The 11,100-nt window shown below is 48.2% G+C and overlaps 1 protein-coding gene across 3 annotated transcripts in view; it reads left to right on the top strand.

Annotated features, from left to right (window-relative positions):
* ASXL2 (ASXL transcriptional regulator 2) overlaps positions 1-10,709 on the top strand; it is a 114,903-nt gene extending 104,194 nt beyond the window's left edge. For all 3 annotated transcript variants that reach the window (XM_065682014.1, XM_065682015.1, XM_065682016.1), the window contains one exon: positions 552-10,709. In XM_065682014.1, coding sequence (XP_065538086.1) covers positions 552-2,966 — 2,415 coding nt within the window. In that variant the 3' untranslated portion in view covers positions 2,967-10,709. The remainder of the gene's footprint in view (positions 1-551) is intronic.
* The last annotated feature ends 391 nt before the right edge of the window (positions 10,710-11,100 follow it).

The raw sequence follows: 11,100 nt of genomic DNA on the forward strand, positions 1-11,100 counted from the left end.
GTTGCAAATAGTTTCCCCTGTGAGGTAGAAAAGACAGATGTGGTGAGTGGTTACTCAGAGGAGGGAGGTCAGCAGATACATGGGAACAAATGTAACAGTAAGATATACTGAGGAAACAGGTACAAATCTGCAGGGGTGGAAGAGACGTGCAGAATCCAGCAGAATGTTGACACAAACCTTTAAAAGAATATAAATTACATCTGAATAAAGTATTAAATGCAGAATAAAGGGTAATAGGTGTTGAGTTTTGGAACACCCTCACAGGTTTTTCTCTTTTGGAGTAAGGGTGTATGATGTAGTAGCTCACAATGGCAAGGGCTGAGCTTCCAGTCTGTTACGAAGATCGTAAGGACTTAAAACAGGGGTGTCAGGCATCAAAAGATCATGCATATCTCTTACTATTTATCTCAAGTGAGGGAGTGAAGGGACTTCTCCAAAGGGATTCCTCCAAAACTACAACTGTTTCCCTTAAGACCAAACTATAAACACTTCTTAAACACAGGTTAAATGGTCCCCATGTCTCAGCTGTCTTTTCTGTTCCTCTGTTTCAGATTCCTGTTTCCAGAATCTCCCCAATGCCATTTCCTGCGGGCCAGGTCTCTCCCAGGGCACGTTTCCCCATCTCACTTACCAGTCCGGGAAGAAGGGGAGCCAGAACTTTGGCAGACATCAAAGCAAAAGCCCAGCAAGCCAAGGCTCAGAGGGCAGCAGCCGCTGCCGCCGCCGCCACCGCTGCTGCTGCTGCTGCCGCCTCGACAGGGGGGGCTGTCCCAGGGCCTGGACCAGGCGGTGGTGGGGGCCCACCGGGTGGTGGAGGAGAGAAGAGTAACACAGCAGCAAGTGGAGCCACCCAAACTGGAACTCGAGGAAATGCACTGGAACTGGCAGGAACTGGAAGCGGGGGAAGTTCGAGAAGGTTTCTTACCCACTGCCCAGGGAGCTGTCCCCACATGGAGACCCCGGCCCCAGACCAGGCACCCCCTCACCATCCTTCTAGAGCACAACTACAGCAAACTCCCACCCTGCAGCCCAGAGCTCCAGCCAGCAATACAGGCACTGGCTCCTCCTCACCAGCAGCAGCAGCCCTAGAGAATATCAACAGAACAAACCCAAGCACCCCCAGTGCGACCATAAATCAGGTGTCAGGCTCCCTGAGTGTGGGCAGCAGGGAAAAACAAGAGAAAGCACCTCCTGCTCCAGCAGGCCCAAGCCAGGGCTGTGGGACAGCAGCGGTCCGGGATGGAGCAGCCTGCATCACTATGGCCACAGCAGATGCCAACACAAGTGTAACTAAGGTAGCACCTACGGCCTTAGGAGGGACCAGCTTAGATGTTTGTAAAAGCAAATCTCCTTCCCCTCTGGTGTCTTCGCTGACATCCATGAGCTCAGAAGCGCAGGCTGGAGGTGTGGTCACGTCCATAACATCCGTCCCCCTCTCTAATGCATCATCAGTGGCACCTAGCCTTAAAACTCATCCAAGTTCAGGCTCAAGTGGGGCCCTCCCAAAGCCAAGCTCCAGTATTCCTGCTAACAACCCTTTAGTCACGCAGCTTCTTCAAGGCAAGAACGTCCCTCTGGAGCAAATCCTGCCGAAGGCTCTCACCAAAGTAGAAATGAAAACTGTCCTGTTAGCTTCCCATGAAGAAAAAGGGGCAGCTAGTACTACAGCTGTAGCTGGGAGCGGCACTGGAGCTGAGGGTGGTGAAAGGCAATCAAGTTTACCCACACAACAGCTTGGGAAGGTCTTCTGCCAGAACAGGCCTCTGCCTCACATTCCAAGGACCTTTCCGCTCCCCTCGGGAAAGGACCCCAGTGTTGACCAGCACCAGGGCCATGAGGCACTCAGCAAAACCACACAAGAGCAGATCCTCCAGACTCTCATCAAGAGGGTCCAGAGGCAGAATTTGTTGCCAGTCCTCCAGCCCTCACAACTGAACCTCCCTCCCTCAGGTTTCCAGTTAGAAAACAGCTCTGCCAGCCAGAGGTTTGTGTTAGGCTTCATGGGCAGGAGGACATCCAAGCCTGCCATGTCTGGTCATTATCTGCTCAACATTTCCACCTATGGTCGTGGCTCAGAGAGTTTGAGGAGAAGCTTCTTCTTGAACCCTGAAAACCGCTTCTGTCTAAACAGTCCTGCTGATGCTCCAAAACCAGAGTTTGGGGAATGTGAGGAGGCTGGCCATGGCAGCAGCAGTGATGAAGGAGATGCAGATGATGAGAGTACTGGTGATGAACACGAGCAGACCGGTGTGAAAGAGGAGCCCCAGGCCTCACAGGTGTCTGGCCAGTGTGAAAAAGAGCAGGTCTCACATGGCATAAATTCTTCGGATTACAGCAGCCTTGCTAAAAAGGGTGTAAAGGCAGAAGCAGCGACATCCCAACAGACAGCAGGTAACAAGGAGAACATTCAGGCATTTGATGGAACTATGTTAGCACGAGACTTCATTCAGGCCGCTCAAGAGCAAGTGGCACATGCCATGAGGGGCAAAATGCACAGCAACCCGGAGCTGTTCAGCACTCCTGTGCCGTCCTCGGACTCTGCGCCGCAGCAGCCTCTGCTGCTTTCCCCTCCGCATCCTCCAAAGCTCTCTGCGAGTGCTGCAGCGCAGCTCATTGGGCCCAGTTACAGTGGCACAATAAACGTCTCCACCTCCCCGGACGTGAACCAGGGGTCCCTCATGACCGGGCTGTCTGACTGCAACCAGTTGTCCAGTAGCATGGGGAACGTCATGTCCTTCTCAGTGACTGTAACCACCATCCCCACCAGCCAAGCTGTGAACTCTGGCAACCACAGTCAGACCATCCCTGTTCAAGCCTTTGCTGAAGACAGCAGCATGGAGGATTCCCCTTCCAAATGTTACTGCAGGTTGAAAGCCATGATCATGTGCAAGGGCTGTGGGGCCTTCTGCCATGATGACTGCATCGGCCCTTCTAAGCTCTGTGTCTCCTGCCTTGTCGTGCGGTAACCGGGACGGGAAGTGGGGAGGAGGAGAATGGCTTGATTTTGGTTTTGCTTTTGGAAGTACATGGGGAAGAAACAGGAAATTTACTGCCTTGCACAAGAGACACGTTACTGAATCAGGAATACAGAGTAGAGTTCTTCTTTCATTAAAGAAAGAGCACCTTCTTGTACAGTGAGTCTAAATTGAGCTCAACTACGTGAATTGTGACAAGAGTTTGCACTTAAGGAATTATGTAAATATGTCACATTATTTTGTTTAAAAATATTTTTTCAATCTTTTAGGAGATAAGTGTTTGACTTGTACTGCAGCTTCATTAACCCCAGCCTGCTCTCCGGCACGTTTGCTGAGCTCTGCTCTAGATGGGGGAACGACCGCCCTGGTGAAACCTTAGCCCGTTGTTGGTCTTCTCTTGACAAAGAGTAGACCAGGATAGTCAAGAAACACAGTATTTGTACCGACTGATGACAGAGCACCGAAGCAGGAGCTCTGCACGGGCTCGCTCGCCAGCTCTAAACCAAGTTCACATTTTTCAGATGTGGAAGGCATTAACGTTGTGCCAGCCTTTCACTTCTGACCTAGCTGTTTCCGGAAGGCATACTGGGTTGTGCAATATTGGCTGATGGGTTTGATTGGCATATCCTCTCCTCTTCAAGGGGTCAGTTGCAGTAACCTTGTTTGAAGGAAGGTACTGGCTGATTTGCTACTGGTAAAGACTGAAAAAAAAAGCACCTGTACTAACCATAGGATTCAAGAATTTCAGTCACTAAAACAACTCGGTGACCGTGATTATCAGTAAATCCCAGGAACCATTTAAAGCAGAGGTCACAAATATGTGCTGACCTGCCTTTCATTTCGGGCTGTCGGGACTCAGCAGAAACGTGCTCTCTGGGGTGATTTGAGGGAGCTGGCAAGAGCCGTCCCACAGTCACGAGCTGTGTCGGTGCATGATGCAAGTGAGGTGTCCCAAGCTCAGTCCTGCTGCTTTCTGGGAAGCTTGCTGTGCTCCTCCAGACCTCCACCACAGTCAGATGTCTCTCATTTCTATAGAGGATTTTATATTTAGCTACGTATAGGGAAAGGAAAACAAGTGTCTTGTTGGGCCTCACTGTTGCCCGCTGTGGGTGTCTCTTTGTGTTTTAACATACCAAATCAGGCTCAACTCGGCGTGGATTTGCTCAGCTGAGGTTTGGGGTTGCGTGGGGCTGGGGAGGAGGCTGTGCCCCCTGCCTCAGCCCAGTGTTGGGATATCGCTAGTGATGCTCATCCTCACTTCCAGTGTTCAGGAATTCATTCAGTTTGGTTAATTGAAATTAAAGCCATTACAAAATGGTACTCTGTTCTCAACAAGTGGCGCCAGGCTGGCTAACGAAGCACATGCCGACCTGCATTTTAATGTGTCGCAACGCATCCACATCACATCGAGGATCTGTGTGGTGTTTCTCTTCCGAAACACAGACCATCAGGTTCACTGACCACATCCAGTCCCATGTTGTCACTGTCGGGGGCGGGTGGGGGCCATACTGCATCTTGGTCAGGTAACAGATCTGTGTATGTTTTTGATGGAAAAGCACTGAATTCACTTTTAATCCAAAGGCCTTTTTAAGATGAAGCAATATAAACAAAATAGGTGGGACAGCTGTTTTGTGAGCGGGGTCCTCAGCCTGCCTTTCCTCTCCCCATTTGACTTGTACTACTGCTTTCCCCTTTCCCTTCTCTCACGTTGTTGGTAGAGCCCGGAGATACTCCCCTGTGAAGCAGTGTGTTTTTCCAAGGAGAGGCGGTGGTTTATTTGGTAACGATAAAGAATAGCGAGTTGCAGATTTAATCAGAAGCGTTTCCTTCCCTGCCCAGCAGAGCGTGGCCCCCCTGGAGCAGGATTAGTGGGTGTGAGGTAGCAGGAGCTGCAGCGTATCTTGGTCTCCGTTTTGCTCATCTTATATTTAGTGAGGAGCAGCAACCCTGCTTTCTAATTGCACATCACTGCTCAGACACCCAGCAGCGCAGAGGAGTCAAGTGTTAGAAATAAAGTCCATATTTTAATCCCAAACTGAAATCTCAGAAAAAAGTCACATAAAAAATTGCTGTTGTTTGCATGCTGCAACATGCCAGTGGTGGCTGTAGCTCAGGAAACACCCCACTGGTGTGTGTATGCACGTGTGAAGGGGCAGAGCAGCAAATGTGGGTTCCTTCTCCTGTTGTTACCCTGTTGTGCTGTCATGGGGATAACTCATTCCCTGGGTGCCCATGTCCATTGGCACCAATTTGGAGGGCAGCCATTACTGCCTGCTTCCATCACTTCTTCTGTAAGAGGAATTTCTGCCACTCTAAATCTCAGATGCAGTGTTGAAGGGTTTCAAGCTGTCATCCCTGGGCAGTGCAGGACTGAGAGCAAGGTCTGTCTCTTATTAATGCCTCATCTAGGCCTGAAAGAAGTTACAGTAGTGTAGTCCTTGGGCAGACACATCCATTCCTGTTCAAGAGAGATCTCCCAGTATAACCTAATTTAAAGACTGTTGCTAGGTACAAATAAAGTGAAAAAGTCATTCTTGCCTCAAATAAGAGTAAAGAGGTTTTGCTGGCATAATTGGGTCAATTCTGCTCGTACCTTGGCTTTTACCAATGGGATTTTTCAAGGCTGCTTAAGAGGGGAAAGGAGGAGAAGATTCTGGAGTAGCAGGCTGTGATCCGCCACCTTGCCCTTGGTGCTCATGGGCTTTTTAAACTGCTGCTGGGCCTGTTCCATTCTCTAACACAGTCACCGACCCTTTCTGAGGGGTTTCTTGATCCTCCCTTTAAATTGTACAGGTGTCCCCTTGCAGCACAAGGGTTCAGATGGCTCCTGTGGCTCCGGCAGTGGGGGAAGCTGCCCCTTCCAAAGCAGCCCTGTGGGAAGCACAGCAGCTTGGCTCTAGTGGGCCCCAGCTGGGATGTGTGGTGAAGATCCCAGTGGCTCCAGGCTCGTGTTTGGCAGCGTAGGCATCTTGTGCGATGACTCGGACGTTTACGACTCTGTTCAGTGCCTTAGTTATCTTTCAATGGATCAGCACTTTGCTTGGGCTACTTTACTTCTATTTCTTTTTAAGAAAATAAATTCTTTTAACTGCATGTCTTTGATTTTAACATATGCTATGAGCTACTAGGTGCAACTTGATGGAACAATCTCCACGGGTTTGCGAGTGGGCATTAAGTAGTTAGGAAATCATTAGACGTAACGGGGCTCAGTGTAATATCTCTGCAAGGACAGGTCGCCGTTAACACCTTGAAGTCTTTGAGTGTTTTACACTGCTGGTTGTTGAATCGTGTATTTTTGAAGGGGGAAATCCAGCAGTCGGTTTGGGAGTGCTGCTGCCGCATCAGTGCTGAGCTCCTCCTGGCACTCCCCGCTCCTCCCATCATCTGACTTTCCCACTGTTCCTTCCAGATGGTCAACAAACCTGCGTTCACACAGGGTTTATAAATGAAACTGCTGTCGTGACATAGTGAAAAATATTACTTTGATTTCCCCCCCTCAGGTATTAATAGCACTATAGTAAATGCCATCATAAAAAAAAGTCTAAGATAAAGTGTTTTCAAAGCCTAATGTCAAACTATGTTTGTGGCAGTAAAACCAACTTGAGTAAGAAAAGATACTTGGATTTGAATTCTCCCTTTCAAGCTACATCCAAGTCCTGCAGCCTGAGAACTAGAAATACAGACTAAGCCATGGAGTTTTAACTTCCCAACGCAAACTCCCCCCACACATGTTGATGCAGGGGAGCAGTGAAGGCAGCTCTAAATGAGTTTGGGTGTTGAGGCAGATTGGCAGCCCAGGGACCGGCTTTTGCGTGAAATTTTCATGTCCGCTCTTAAACCATAAGGAAGGACCACGATGCCAGGTGGACAGGCTGCTTGGCCAAGTTTATGGTAGTAAGGAATAGCTGATGGACAGCAAGTTCCTGGTGAAGTTACAGCCAGGAGGTATCCTCAGGTCATAACATTAGATGAGTCTTGTTCAGGTGCAGAGACCACTGCAGGCCTGGTGTGTGCAGTGGTAGGTTTGAAGTGGGCTGAGGCATCTCTGGTGGGGAGATCCCAGAAGGGCGAGTGCCAGCCCTGCCCGGACATCCTCCTACCTCCCTGGAGGTGGATGGTCTCCAGCCCAGTGCAGAAGTGCCGGGATAAGCACGTGACCTGTGGAAGGGCTGAGGCAGAACCCACCGCTGCTCCAGGGGCAGGCTATGGCACCCATCAGCACTGCAGTGTGTCAAAAAGGAAGGGGCTGGAGTGTCTCCACTGGAAGGCCAGCAGCTTCCTTCGCTGGAACCCCCTCACCAGGGGCTCTTGGAGCCCTGGGGAAACCTTTCAGTCTCACTTGGGAGTTTTGCTTAGGCTCTGTTGTTTGAAGACCACAAGGTTGGCCCTCGACGCTTGCCTTTGCCTCCATGGCTGTCATGGTTTTGGGAGGGGAAGGCAGGCAGATGCACACTGAATTACCCCTGGCAATGAGCACAGATGAATTGTGGCAGTGGGGCAGGTGCGAGGAGGCTGTTCCAGGCTGTTGCTGCCTCTGGCTGAGCCATGGCCTGGTGGTCAATGTCCTGGCAGCCCTCATGTCACCATAGGGAGAGCAATCGAGAGCATGGTCAGAGGGTGACAGCCAGAATTCTCTTTGTTACCTAGTGTCGGTTTCTTTTTTTAATGCTATACATTTGATATAACTGAAGATCAATTTTAAGAGCTTACAGTAATATATTTTAAGTAATATATATTTTAGTATATGTAAAAACAGCGGACAAAGGAAGATTTATGAACTAGATGAGCAAGGTATTGGGAGTCAGCAGTTTCCCAGCAAGGCCAGGAATAGTTTTACTAGCAGGAAAACTGACAAGATTCTTTTTTTTTATTTTCCACTAATGCAATAAAAATAGGAATTCTTAAAAAGAAGAACTCCAGTGCTGTTTACCGCATGCGTTTCTTGTTTTGACAACAGGCCTGTAAACGCAGTTCTGAAGATACTAAACCTTTGTCTCTCTTTTGCCTTTTTAAAAGGGACTTAAATTGGAATAGAGGGTATGTACAGAAAAATCAAGTTGACACCATTTTAAAATGTATTTTTACACAAATAATATAGAAAAAAGTCATATTTTACATAAGAATTTTAAGTATTTGAAATATGTATATATATACTGTATGTACTTCATATATTCTTTATTTTACATTTTCAATGTATTAAAAAGTATTTGAGCTGGTTGGATTTGAGCATGTAATGATGTTTAAAAAAACAAAGGAAAAGCAGAAAAGAGGGGGAGAGGAGGGACGTGCTGCCCCATGCAGCAGCAGCCACGGGGTAGCACAGGAACCAGGAGTGCCCGAGCAACTGAATTTTGCAAGAGTTTGGCAGTTCTGGGTCGAGCACACAGAGCAGTTTTCAGTCCTGTGTCCTGTTTGTGTTCATTCTGCTGCATAACCACCCCGAATGACCTATGGGGAGAAGAGAAGGCGTTGAGGTGGACCTTCTACCCCAGCAATGCTACTGTTCTAGCCAAAGAGATGTACTGCTACAGAAGCTACTCAACCAAAACAAAATCAAAGCTATTCAGTTTTGCTCTGCCACTGGCATTTTAATGAACAGCTTGATTTCTGAAGCGAGTATCTTATGATGCTTATGGGAAACTCAAGCAATATACCAAAAGTCCAGCAATTTCAAGGAAGCACTATCAAAGCAGATGTGGTTATTTTCTTAGTTTGTAGGAATTTGGGTGAGAATCTCCCTGGAGAGGATGCAGCATCTTTGCAGCTATTAGAAATGAAGGGGATTCTCATCAGGAGTGGTATCCTATAGACACTGCTCTTGTGTAGCAATGCAGAGGGCAGCCGCAGAGCAGGCTGGGGAGACCAGCAGCTCACAGAGGAGTCAGGATTTGGCCCAGATACACTGCGCTGCGTACTGCCAGTGACGCAGCGGTCTCCCTGCCTCCTGGTACTCTATTCAGATACTGCTTGTTCTCTATGTACCATTTCTGACAGACGAGGAGAGCTGCAGCCCTGTGATTACTGGCCCAGTTCTGCAGCCCCAGAGACAAGAGTACAGATCCCTGCTGAGGGAAAGGGGGAAGCGGATCGTCAGCACAGGAGGTGCAGTGTGCTTGACTCATCCCTTTTCCATGATGCCTTTTGGCTTAGATAAATCTCAGATTACATTTACTTCCACTTTCTCCAGCAAGCAGCTGCAGGAATCCTGTGTATAAACTGGAGATGTTTACAGCAGTCCTGTATTGCTGGGACTGACAGGGAAGGAAACTGGATGTGGGAAAAGAAGAGGTGTTAACCAGTCAAGTTTTAAAAGTACAATCTGAAACCTGAAAAGGCAGGCAACTGGGATTTTTATACTGCTTCAGTTATTATTGGAACCTTTTTAAAGGCAAACCACGGCACCCAATGCTTTGTCAAAACTTGCTCTGGACACACAGAGGGGCCTTCCGCTCTAGAACAGTTGCACTATAAGAAAGTCCCGCTGTTTGGGGGGTGTATATATGTGGAGTTGGGAGGGGGGCTGTGCAGGTGTGTTCGTGTGTACACACAGCTATGTTCTAGCTAGGTGTACCTGGTCACACCAGCTTCATCTCAGTCCTCTGGTGACATCACACCTTGCAAAGTCACCACAGACCTGAGACGGAATTACAGCTTTTGTATTTGTTTTCGTATTTAAGATATATAGGTTAGAAAGAAGATACAATAGCAATGTGTTTTGATCTGCTGCACTTTTGAAAACAAAAACATTCCTTATTCCCCTGGTACTGCTGCATCTCCCGTCCCTTCTCCAATTTAAAACAATTTAAACGTTTCAACAATTTAAACCCAACAGGTCTGTACCTTTCAGTTAAGACCTCTCAGCTGCTGCATTATCGGAAAATCTCGGCCAAGAGTGTCCCTTTGGGAGGCCAGGCTCTGGGATCCTTGTGGCCAGTGCCATGGCCATCACCAGGAATGCAAACCACCAGGACATGAATATGCCTGGTGAAGCACTCTTGCTGCAGCGTGTGCAGTGGAGTGTTTCCCAGGATTTTAAGCCCACCGGTAGCCGAGACAGGACAGGCATTACCTTGAACCTCAGGGACAGAGGTTTCAGTAAGTATGTTTTCCTCTGGTGTCTAGAGGTGCACCAAGGATGCACCCACAAACACCCGACTTCGCTGGATTTACAGCGCTTTCTGTTGCTGTAAATCTCCTGTGCGATTGTATCACAGTCCGTTTGTAAAGTCAGGTTTGAGTGAGATGTTGTGGCCAGGTTTGTGTGGAAAAAAGAAAGCAATCGTAGTTCAGTGTGGTAGCTTGCAGGCATCGAAAAGCAGCACAGGCCGGTTCCAGCAAAGGAGCAACGCATCAGGCACAAAGGTGGTCCGTTGTGCTGCAGCTATGCATTTTGGCAGGGGTTGTTTTCTCAAGGTTTTCACTCATTTTGCTGTATGATTCCACCTTAGCTTCTCACCAGCATTAAGAGGGATCTGAGGAGTGCTAGAAACAGCGTCTAACCTGTCACTTGAAGAAATGCGTGCCCCTAGGAGGCAGCACTTTGACAAAAAACAGCCTGCCCTGTGGCTTAAGTCTTAACTGCGATTCTGTTCCTCTTCCTCTCACTTCTTTTTGTCATGTAAAACTACCTGCTTTATAAATGAATGTAAAATACAGTAGTTCTTCAGCACATGGACAAATGTGTATTTTATCTTAATGTTTCATTTTATGTTAAATAAAAAGCATATGATTTTATGGTCGTTTGTACTGCTCATGTTGATTGTTCGGTTGACTAGCTGTTGTTGAAAGACTGTCTTTCAAGGGACCCCGATGAATGACAGTGAACTGCACTTCTCTGGCTTTATAAGCTGTGGACGTCTGCAGAAGGTGTTCGACAATTTTCAAGGCAAAAACTGTGGTTTAATATTAAGCCTTAACAAACCCTCGGCAGTTCCCTCAAGCCTCACTTCCTGTCTCTATAGGAAGGTTGCTTCAGCTCTCAGTCCGTGTCCATGGCCTCCTCTGGACTCAGTCCAACAGCTCCACATCCTTCTTATGCTGAGGCCCCAGAGCTGGATGCAGGACTGCAGGGGGGGTCTCACCAAAGCAGTATAAAGGGGGAGAATCCCCTCCCTGAACCTGCTGG

Source organism: Lathamus discolor, chromosome 5 (assembly GCF_037157495.1).
Source record: "Lathamus discolor isolate bLatDis1 chromosome 5, bLatDis1.hap1, whole genome shotgun sequence".
NCBI lineage: Eukaryota > Metazoa > Chordata > Aves > Psittaciformes > Psittacidae > Lathamus > Lathamus discolor.